The 12,312-nt window shown below is 45.0% G+C and overlaps 1 protein-coding gene across 1 annotated transcript; it reads right to left on the bottom strand.

The window, feature by feature from the left end:
* Positions 1-4,866: 4,866 nt before the first annotated feature.
* LOC135537836 (growth arrest-specific protein 2-like) lies at positions 4,867-12,098 on the bottom strand (the record flags this gene model as incomplete). The annotated part of the gene is made up of 5 exons (XM_064963845.1): positions 12,081-12,098; positions 11,787-11,928; positions 7,838-7,901; positions 5,322-5,565; positions 4,867-4,972 (listed from the first exon to the last, which is right to left on the bottom strand). Coding segments are annotated over exons 1-5 (574 nt in total), but the record flags the coding sequence as incomplete, so codon positions are not given.
* Positions 12,099-12,312: the final 214 nt, after the last annotated feature.

Raw genomic sequence — 12,312 nt, 5'->3', positions numbered from 1 at the left:
TAACCCTAACCCTTCTAACCCTAACCCCTATTCTAACCCTAACCCTTCTAACCTCCTAACCCCTATTCTGACCCTAACCCTTCTAACCCTAACCCCTATTCTAACCATAACCCTTCTGACCCTAACCTCCTAACCCGAACTATTCTGACCCTAACCTTCTAACCCTAACCCCTATTCTAACCATAACCTTCCTAACCCTAACCCCTATTCTGACCCTAACCCTTCTAACCCTAACCCCTATTCTAACCATAACCCTCCTAACCCTAACCCTCCTAACCCTAACCTTCTAACCCTAACCCTTCTAACCCTAACCCTATTCTAACCCTAACACTTCTAACCCTAACCCTTCTAACCCTAACACTTCTAACCCTAACCCTCTAACCCTAACCCTCTATTCTAACCTAACCCTTCTAACCCTAACCCCTTCTAACCCTAACCCTCCTAACCCTAACCCTAACCTAACCCTTCTAACCCTAACCCTTCTAACCCTAACCCTACCTAACCCTAACTCCTAATCTAACCCTATTCTAACCCTAACCCTTCTAACCCTAACCCCTATTCTAACCCTAACCCTTCTGACCCTAACCCTCCTAACCGCTAACCCTGACCTAACCCTTCTAACCCTAACCCTATCTAACCATAACCTTCTAACCCTTCTAACCCTAACCCCTATTCTAACCCTAACCCTTCTAACCCTAACCCCTATTCTAACCCTAACCCTTCTAACCCTAACCTCCTAACCCCTAACCCTTCTGACCCTAACCTTCTAACCCTAACCCTTCTAACCATACCCTTCTAACCCTAACCTTCTAACCCTAACCCTTCTAACCCTAACCCTTCTAACCTAACCTTCTAACCCTAACCCTTCTAACCCTAACCTAACCCTTCTAACCCTAACCCTTCTAACCCTAACCCTTCTAACCCTAACCCTTCTAACCTAACCCTTCTAACCCTAACCTTCTAACCCTAACCTAACCTTCTAACCCTAACCCTATTCTAACCCTAACCCTTCTAACCCTAACCCTTCTAACCCTAACCCTTCTAACCCTAACCCTCCTAACCTCCTAACCCTAACCTCCTAACCCTCCTAACCCTAACCCTCTCTAACCCTAACCCTTCTAACCCTAACCCTCCTAACCCTTCTAACCCTAACCCTCCTAACCCTAACCCTATTCTAACCCTAACCTTCTAACCCTAACCCTCCTAACCCTAACCCTTCTAACCCTAACCCTCCTAACCCCTATTCTAACCCTAACCCTCCTAACCCTAACCCCTATTCTAACCCTAACCCTTCTAACCCTAACCCTATTCTAACCCTAACCCTTCTAACCCTAACCCTCCTAACCCTAACCCTCCTAACCCTAACCCTAACCCTCCTTACCCTAACCCTTCTAACCCTAACCCTACCTAATCCTAACCCTCCTAACCCAAACCCTTCTAACCCTAACCCTTCTAACCCTAACCCTAACCCTACCTAACCCTAACCCTTCTGACCCTAACCCTTCTAACCCTAACCCTTTCTAACCCTAACCCTCCTAATCCTAACCCTCCTAACCCTAACCCTTCTAACCCTAACCCTTCTAACCCTAACCCTAACCCTTCTAACCCTAACCCTTCTAACCCTTCTAACCCGAACCCTTCTAACCCTAACCCTTCTAACCCTAACCCTTCTAACCCTAACCCTTCTAACCTAACCCTTCTTACCCGAACCTAACCCTTCTAACCCTAACCCCTACTCTAACCCTAACCCCTTCTAACTCTAACCCTCCTAACCCTAACTTCTCACCCTCCTAACCCTAACCCTTCTAACCCTTCTAACCCTAACCCTATTCTAACCCTAACCCTTCTAACCCTAACCCTTCTAACCTAACCCTTCTGACCCGAACCTAACCTATTCTAACCCTAACCCTTCTAACCCTAACCCTTTCTAACCCTAACCCTTCTAACCCTAACCCTTCTAACCCTAACCCTTCTAACCCTAACCCCTATTCTAACCCTAACCCTTCTAACCCTAACCCTTCTAACCCTAACCCCTTCTAACCCTAACCCTTCCTAACCTTACCCTTCTAACCTTACCCTTCTAACCCTAACCCTTCTAACCATAACCCTTCTAACTCTAACCTCCTAACCTGAACCCTAACCCCTAACCCTTCTAACCCTAACCCTCCTAACCCTAACCTCTAACCCTTCTAACCCTAACCCTCCTAACCCTAACCCTCCTAACCCTTCTAACCCTAACCCCTATCCTAACCCTAACCCTCCTAACCCTAACCTCCTAACCCATCCTAACCCTAACCCTCCTAACCCTAACCCTCCTAACCCTAACCCTCCTAACCCTTCTAACCCTTCTAACCCTAACCCTTCTAACCCTAACCCTTCTAACCCTAACCCTTCTAACCCTAACCCTCCTAACCCTAACCCTAACCCTCCTTACCCTAACCCTTCTAACCCTAACCCTCCTAATCCTAACCCTCCTAACCCAAACCCTTCTAACCCTAACCCTTCTAACCCTAACCCTAACCCTCCTAACCCTAACCCTCCTAACCCTAACCCTCTCTAACCCTAACCCTCTCTTACCCTAACCCTTCTAACCCTAACCCTTCTAACCCTAACCCTAACCCTTCTAACCCTAACCCTTCTAACCCTAACCCTTCTAACCCTAACCCTAACCCTTCTAACCCTAACCCTTCTAACCCTAACCCTTCTAACCCTAACCCTTCTAACCCTAACCCTTCTAACCCTAACCCTTCTCCTAACCTCCTAACCTTCTAACCCCATTCTAACCCGAACCCTTCTAACCCTAACCTCCCTAACCCTTCTAACCCTAACCCTCCTAACCCTAACCCTAACCTTTCTAACTAACTCTCAACCTCCTAACCCTAACCCTTCTAACCCATCTAACCCTAACCCTTCTAACCCTAACCCTCCTAACCCTAACCTTTCTAACTAACTCTCAACCTCCTAACCCTAACCCTTCTAACCCATCTAACCCTAACCCTTCTAACCCTAACCTTCTAACTCTAACCTAACCTCCTAACCCTAACCCTCCTAACCCTAACCCATCTAACCCAAACCCTCAACCCAAACCCTTCTAACCTAACCCTAACCCTTCTAACCCTAACCCTTCTAACCCTAACCCTCCCCTAACCCTCCTAACCCTAACCCTCGAACCCTAACCCTCCTAACCCTAACCCTTCTAACCCTAACCCTTCTAACCCTAACCCTTCTTACCCTAACCCTCCTAACCCTAACCCTTCTAAACCTAACCCTCCTAACCCTCCTAACCCTAACCCTTCTTACCCTAACCCTCCTAACCCTAACCCTTCTAACCTAACCCTCCTAACCCTAACCCTTCTAACCCCCTAACCCTCTAACCCTTCTAACCCTAACCCCTTCTTAACCCTCCTAACCCTAACCCTCCTAACCCTAACCCTTCTAACCCTAACCCTTCTTACCTAACCCTTCTAAACCTAACCCTCCTAACCCTAACCCCTTCAACCCTAACCTCCTAACCCTAACCCTTCTAAACCTAACCCTTCTAACCCTAACCCTTCTAACCCTAACCCTCTAACCCTAACCCTTCTAACCCCTTCTAACCCTAACCCTCCTAACCCTAACCCTTCTAACCCTAACCCTAACCTAACCCTTCTTACCCTAACCCTTCTAACCCTTCTTACCCTAACCCTCCTAACCCTAACCCTTCTAACCCTAACCCTAACCTTCCTAACCCTAACCCTTCTAACCCTAACCCTAACCTTCCTAACCCTAACCCTCCTAACCCTAACCCTCCTAACCCTAACCCTTCTAACCCTAATGTATTTTTTATCAAGCCTGTTGATCCTGAGGGCTCTCTTTTTTCCACCGAACCCCATCAACCCTGGCTGGCCCATAGAGGTAAGAAAGAGTCTAGATGGATATAAACTTTTTTTTCTTAAAGCATGGATAATACAAAGAGGAGTTCTCTTTCCATCTCTATGGTGCCACAGGAGACACACAGACATAGTTGGAATACCATCACCAGTAAATGAAGCCTCAAAGCAGCAGAGGAGTTGCTACCAGCAGAGACAATGGACGTCTGTCATCCACACAGTCAGGCAGTCCAAATAACAACACACTGGTGTGTGTCAGTGTGTGTGTGTGTGTGTGTGTGTGACTCAATTCACATTGAGATGAGAACATTATTGTTGTTGAACTGAAAACCTCATAACTTCAACCTGGATTAAAAATGTAAAAATCCTGCCAAAAGTGAAAGATCAATTAACAGCAAATTCCTGGAAAACGTGGGTCAGCCAAAATCCAGACTCATCAAATCCAGACTCATCAAATCCAGACTCATCAAATCCAGACTCATCAAATCCAGACTCATCAAATCCAGACTCATCAAATCCAGACTCATCAAATCTCATAACAACGAGGAAAGAGTGGGTTTGTTATGAGGACAGAATTGGCTGTCATTCAACAGCCATCTATAGTCAATGGTCTATGGTCCCTGAGGACACTGAGGAGCAATGGACCTAAGTAAGAAAGTAGTTCTGTAGCTGGGCATACAATCCATATTCATATCTGCCATGTCAATATAATATTCACAGCAATATGAAACGCCACAACCCCAGTATAAATCACTTACAGTACAAGCCAGCCATGTGCAAAATTATTTACACCAGATTTCAACACTTCAGATTTGACCCCACCGAACCCAAAACATTTGGTCAAAGATATTTTTGGCAGGCACAGTCCAAGCCCAATTTAAAGTCCAGCTGCTGTTAACGATGTGGCTGAGCCGTGTGCAACTACAAATTCACGTTACAAAAGAAAACATGGCGTTCGTGCCAGAGAAGAGTGAAAAGATGAGGAGGTTGCACACACCATGAAAGAGCATCTTCTCCCCGACGCGATAGCGGCCCTGAGCCTGTCTCTCCACACAGAATTTATTGGGACACTTGCAGGGAGGCTCCTCAAAGATATGCTTCACCTGAGACGCACACATGCAAACAAACAAACATCATTAGATTAGTAGGGAGGTCAATCCAACAACCCTCCCAAAATTCCTGGTAATATTCATAAATTCTTGGTAATATTTATAAATTCTTGGTAATATTTATAAATTCCTGGTAATATTCATAAATTCTTGGTAATATTTATAAATTCTTGGTAATATTTATAAATTCCTGGTAATATTTATAAATTCTTGGTAATATTTATACATTCTTGGTAATATTTATAAATTCCTGGTAATATTCATAAATTCCTGGTAATATTCATAAATTGAAAAGTTCAACGTAATTTCATGTAATTGTGTTGACCTTGTGTACCCTACTCACAGCCTCATCCAGCAGCTTCCCTGTGCTCTTCTTGCTAGACGACAAGCACTTGGTTGGAGAGGGGGATGGAGAGGTTGGAGAGGTTGGAGAGGGGGATGGAGAGGTTGGAGAGGGGGATGGGGGGTTTGGAGAGGGGGATGGAGAGAGGGATGGGGAGGGAGAGACAGGTGAGGGTGGAGATACTTTCTCCTCCTGTTCTATCTCCTTCTCCAGCTTGATAAGCCCTGGAGGCTCCACGTTGTACCTGAAGATAATAGGACAACAGTTTACATTAAGGCATACATTATAGAGGCCTGGGCTCAAATACATTATAATGGCCTGGGCTCAAATACATTATAGTGGCCTGGGCTCAAATACATTATAGTGGCCTGGGGTCAAATACATTATAGTGGTCTGGGGTCAAATACATTATAGAGGCCTGGGGTCAAATACATTATAGTGGCCTGGGGTCAAATACATTATAGTGGCCTGGGGTCAAATACATTATAGTGGCCTAAATCAAATACATTATAGTGGCCTGGGGTCAAATACATTATAGTGGCCTGGGGTCAAATACATTATAGAGGCCTGGGGTCAAATACATTATAGTGGCCTGGGGTCAAATACATTATAGTGGCCTGGGCTCAAATACATTATAGTGGCCTGGGCTCAAATACATTATAGTGGCCTGGGGTCAAATACATTATAGTGGCCTGGGGTCAAATACATTATAGTGGCCTGGGGTCAAATACATTATAATGGCCTGGGGTCAAATACATTATAATGGCCTTAGGTCAAATACATTATAGTGGCCTGGGGTCAAATACATTATAATGGCCTGGGGTCAAATACATTATAATGGCCTGGGCTCAAATACATTATAATGGCCTGGGCTCAAATACATTATAGTGGCCTGGGGTCAAATACATTATAGTGGCCTGGGCTCAAATACATTATAATGGCCTGGGGTCAAATACATTATAATGGCCTGGGGTCAAATACATTATAGTGGCCTGGGGTCAAATACATTATAATGGCTTGGGGCGGCAGTGTAGCCTAGTGGTTAGAGCATTGGACTAGTAACCGGAAGGTTGCGAGTTCAAACCCCCGAGCTGACAAGGTACAAATCTGTCGTTCTGCCCCTGAACAGGCAGCTAACCCACTGTTCCCAGGCCGTCATTGAAAATAAGAATTTGTTCTTAACTGACTTGCCTGGTTAAATAAAGATAAAATATAAAAAATAAAAAACATTATAATTGCTTGGGGTCAAATACATTATAGTGGCCTGGGGTCAAATACATTATAGTGGCCTGGGGTCAAATACATTATAGTGGCCTGGGGTCAAATACATTATAGTGGCCTGGGCTCAAATACATTATAGAGGCCTGGGGTCAAATACATTATAGAGGCCTGGGGTCAAATACATTATAGAGGCCTGGGGTCAAATACATTATAGTGGCCTGGGGTCAAATACATTATAGAGGCCTGGGGTCAAATACATTATAGAGGCCTGGGGTCAAATACATTAGTGGCCTGGGGTCAAATACATTATAGTGGCCTGGGCTCAAATACATTATAGTGGCCTGGGCTCAAATACATTATAGAGGCCTGGGCTCAAATACATTATAATGGACTGGGGTCAAATACATTATTGTGGCCTAGGGTAAAATACATTATAATGGACTGGGGTCAAATACATTATTGTGGCCTAGGGTAAAATACATTATAGTGGCCTGGGGTCAAATATATTGCAGTGGTCTAGTGTGGTCTGGGGTCAAATACATTACAGTGGTCTAGTGTGGTCTGGGGTCAAATACATTACAGTGGTCTAGTGTGGTCTGGGGTCAAATACATTATAATGGCCTAGGGTGTTCTGGAGTCAAATACATTACAGTGATCTAGGGTGGTTTTGGGGTCAAATACATTATAGTGGCCTGGCTTCAAATACATTATAATGGCCTGGGGTCAAATATATTGCAGTGGCCTAGAGTGGTCTGGGGTCAAATAATGTATACCTCTGCATCATGGGGTTGAATTACAGCACACTAATTCTATGTACCACGGCAGCATGGGTTGAATCTGGCCTCTGCTATTTCAGCACAGTCTCTCCTCTTTCTCTCTGCTCCATATAATAAACCAATAAAAAAACATAAGAGCTGGGGCACACCAGAAAATGTTTATTTATTTAAAAAGGTGCTGACTAACGGCGAATAAACTATAAGCTATGAAAAATAAAGACAGTCGCACACTCTCTCTCTCATATATATATAAACTACCAGTAATGTATTGGGTAAATCATCCAGCGTTTCGGTATCCCTGTGCCTTCTTCTGTACAATAAACTACGAACATGTTAGGAGAGGGACGACCCCACTCCTTTGGAATGTTTTCTTTGCAAAATCATTTCTAAGAGAATATAATCAAAGGATAATTAAACTTCTACTTGTAATATATAATGCCCATACAAATTCAATTCAAATCGAAAGCTTTTTAATAAGTGAATAATTTAAATCAAGGCGAAGAGGGGAACATCCCTTACCGAGATGCTATCCTTCCCAGTTGTAGGAGACAGAGGCATACTTCCCGTGGCTGTTTGTGAAGAACTAAGGGAGAAATACATGGAAAAGAGTGCATGATCTTCACCGTGTTCCTTTACAACCCATCTCAATAACAGGGTGGTAATATTATCGCTGTCACATTGAAACTTGTGTTAAAGTGATGTGGGAAAGTGGTTTTAAAAAACTCTTACGCACATGCCAGTGGGTAGAAAATGAGAAGTGTTCTTTGTGATAAGTGGTGATTGAGTTATGGATATTGGTGTGTAGCGTGAGGTGAACATAAGTGTGAGCTCAAACAGCTACAGATTTTTTTATTTTTTTGAAGATCAACAAGCAGCAATTTCACACAAGACTAAACTACATGAAATAAAATGTTCCACAAACACAGTGCCAGGCAGTAAGATGATTGATGGGCATGTGACGTGACACAGCACACCATGCATCATGACAGCAATTGTTCTCCAAACCTGTTGTTGTATGCTACACTGTGATGATGCACTTTTCAATCCATCACAGAAGAAGGAAAAGAAGGGGAAAGAGGGGAACAGGATAGTTAGCTAGCCACCTGTTCACGCACGGTGCTTGTGTGACCACACTAACTAGCCTTGGATGGACAATCAAGTTCCATTCTATTCATGTATTACATTTGTAAAAAATTATAGTCTAATTAGTAAGTTATCCATCATTTCACCCTAAATAAAATGTCTAATGGGGCCAGCTGGATTTGGGGTTGAAAGTAGAGAAGAATAAACAATCGTTAGCCAGAAAACTGACAAGGAGAGAAAAACACAAGAATCGTCTGTACATCCAACCGCTGACCGGCCTTATCACTCTGGTTTTATGGGTATTAACTGCCTGCATTTTAGGGCACCCTAGGAAGAGTAGCTGCTGCCTTGACAGGAACTAATGGGGATCCATAATAAACCCCAGGAAGAGTAGCTGCTACCTTGGCAGGAACTAATGGGGAACCATAATAAACCCCAGGAAGAGTAGCTGCTGTCTTGACAGGAACTAATGGGGATCCATATTAAACCCCAGGAAGAGTAGCTGCTGCCTTGACAGGAACTAATGGGGATCCGTCATAAACCCCAGGAAGAGTAGCTGCTGCCTTGACAGGAACTAATGGGGATCCATATTAAACCCCAGGAAGAGTAGCTGCTGTCCTGACAGGAACTAATGGGGATCCTTAATAAACCCCAGGAAGAGTAGCTGCTGCCTTGGCAGGAACTAATGGGGATCCATATTAAACCCCAGGAAGAGTAGCTGCTGTCCTGACAGGAACTAATGGGGATCCGTCATAAACCCCAGGAAGAGTAGCTGCTGCCTTGACAGGAACTAATGGGGATCCATAATAAACCCCAGGAAGAGTAGCTGCTGTCCTGACAGGAACTAATGGGGATCCATATTAAACCCCAGGAAGAGTAGCTGCTGTCCTGACAGGAACTAATGGGGATCCTTAATAAACCCCAGGAAGAGTAGCTGCTGCCTTGACAGGAACTAATGGGGAACCATAATAAACCCCAGGGAGAGTAGCTGCTGCCTTGGCAGGAACTAATGGGTATCCATAAAAACCCCAGGAAGAGTAGCTGCTGCCTTGACAGGAACTAATGGGGAACCATAATAAACCCCAGGGAGAGTAGCTGCTGCCTTGACAGGAACTAATGGGGATCCATAATAAACCCCAGGAAGAGTAGCTGCTGCCTTGACAGGAACTAATGGGGAACCATAATAAACCCCAGGGAGAGTAGCTGCTGCCTTGACAGGAACTAATGGGGATCCATAATAAACCCCAGGAAGAGTAGCTGCTGCCTTGACAGGAACTAATGGGGATCAATAATAAATCCCAGGAAGAGTGTATCTGCTGGATCCATAATAAATCGCAGGAAGAGTAGCTGCTGCCCTGACAGGAACTAATGGGGATCAATAACAAACCACAGGAAGACTAGCTGCTGCCTTGGCAGGAACTAATGGGGATCCATAATAAACCCCAGGAAGAGTAGCTGCTGTCTTGACAGGAACTAATGGGGATCCATATTAAACCCCAGGAAGAGTAGCTGCTGCCTTGACAGGAACTAATGGGGATCCGTCATAAACCCCAGGAAGAGTAGCTGCTGCCTTGACAGGAACTAATGGGGATCCATATTAAACCCCAGGAAGAGTAGCTGCTGTCCTGACAGGAACTAATGGGGATCCTTAATAAACCCCAGGAAGAGTAGCTGCTGCCTTGGCAGGAACTAATGGGGATCCATATTAAACCCCAGGAAGAGTAGCTGCTGTCCTGACAGGAACTAATGGGGATCCGTCATAAACCCCAGGAAGAGTAGCTGCTGCCTTGACAGGAACTAATGGGGATCCGTCATAAACCCCAGGAAGAGAAGCTGCTGTCCTGACAGGAACTAATGGGGATCCGTCATAAACCCCAGGAAGAGTAGCTGCTGTCTTGACAGGAACTAATGGGGATCCATATTAAACCCCAGGAAGAGTAGCTGCTACCTTGGCAGGAACTAATGGGGAACCATAATAAACCCCAGGAAGAGTAGCTGCTACCTTGGCAGGAACTAATGGGGATCCATAATAAACCCCAGGAAGAGTAGCTGCTGCCTTGACAGGAACTAATGGGGATCCATAATAAACCCCAGGAAGAGTAGCTGCTGCCTTGACAGGAACTAATGGGTATCCATAAAAACCCCAGGAAGAGTAGCTGCTGCCTTGACAGGAACTAATGGGGAACCATAATAAACCCCAGGGAGAGTAGCTGCTGCCTTGACAGGAACTAATGGGGATCCATAATAAACCCCAGGAAGAGTAGCTGCTACCTTGGCAGGAACTAATGGGGATCCATAATAAACCCCAGGAAGAGTAGCTGCTGCCTTGACAGGAACTAATGGGGATCAATAATAAATCCCAGGAAGAGTGTATCTGCTGGATCCATAATAAATCGCAGGAAGAGTAGCTGCTGCCCTGACAGGAACTAATGGGGATCAATAATAAACCACAGGAAGACTAGCTGCTGCCTTGGCAGGAACTAATGGGGATCCATAATAAACCCCAGGAAGAGTTGCTGCTGCCTTGGCAGGAACTAATGGGGATCCATAATAAACCCCAGGAAGGGTAGCTTCTGCCTTGACAGGAACTAATGGGGATCCATAATAAACCCCAGGAAGGGTAGCTGCTGCCTTGGCAGGAACTAATGGGGATCCATAATAAATACAAATACATAACATTGCCCTACTTTCTCTCTCTCCAGCTAGCTAACGCCCCACTGTCTGTCTTCTCTCACTTTCACTCTGTGTTTCCTGGGACGTTCTGTACAGCGAACGACTGTTTAAAATCCACATCTTATCATTCATCTGGTAAGCCAAGACAGTCACAGCGTTCTCAGAACATAGCCTGCTGTCCAAGTGGGTATTGTGTGAAGTCAGGGTATTGTGGGTCGAGTCTGTGGACAACAGAAGAGGAGCTTGTGTACGAGGAGAGGAGAGGAGATGCCTTTGTGTGTCTCTCTCTCTCTCTGCATCCCACCAGTCAGTCCACCACCCATAGACGACAGTCTGGGTCTATCTTCCTCCCTGGTAGTGCTGCTGACAGCCTGAGGTAGATCCGGACAAGGCCATATTTAGTGTGACTTGCTTCAGAAGTCACATATCCCAATCTTCAACTTATTTGAGACATATTATAGTTATGATTATTGGGCCATATTTATTAAAGGAAACTGAAACTTGATTATCTGTGACCAGAGTGGTGTACTGTTCTCACCAGGGTTTTGGAGTTAATTCCATTTCAATTTAGTGAATTCATTAAACTTCCAAAGGCATTGTTCTAGAACCTCATGAGTGGTCATTGAGATTCTCCGCAATTTGTTCTGTTGTGTTCTAGCTTGAAACAATCAAAACGGAGCATTAATGCAAACTGACATACATCCGTACTCACCCAGTCCCTCAGACTCAAACAGGCAGGTCTCTCCCACCCCCACCTGACGACACCAAGTCAGGAAGTTAGCTGTGTTGTCCCTGGCGAAGAAGGACCCGGAGGGAGCGCTGGCACGACACGGGATCCTCCGGCATGGGATGGCCTGGTGGAGGGAGACATTAGAAGAAAATAGATTCCTTTGTGTGAGAAATGGAAGTGCCCCCTAGGTGGAAGGAGAGGTCAGAGGTCACAATGGCAGTGGAGACACATTAGGAAGAGAGAAACATTTACATTTTAGTCATTATCCAAACTTACCATAGTGAGTTCATACATTTTCATACTTTGCCCTGTACTGGTACCCCATGTGGGCGGCAGGGTAGCCTAGTGGTTAGAGCGTTGGACTAGTAACCGGAAGGTTGCAAGTTCAAACCCCCGAGCTGACAAGGTACAAATCTGTCGTTCTGCCACTGAACAACACAGTTCCTAGGCCGTCAATGAAAATAAGAATTTGTTCTTAACTGACTTGCCTAGTTAAATAAATAGTTGG

This window comes from Oncorhynchus masou, unplaced genomic scaffold (genome assembly GCF_036934945.1).
Source record: "Oncorhynchus masou masou isolate Uvic2021 unplaced genomic scaffold, UVic_Omas_1.1 unplaced_scaffold_8555, whole genome shotgun sequence".
Lineage (NCBI taxonomy): Eukaryota > Metazoa > Chordata > Actinopteri > Salmoniformes > Salmonidae > Oncorhynchus > Oncorhynchus masou.
The sequence above is the reverse complement of the archived record's forward strand: the minus strand, read 5'-3'. Positions and strand labels throughout refer to the sequence as shown.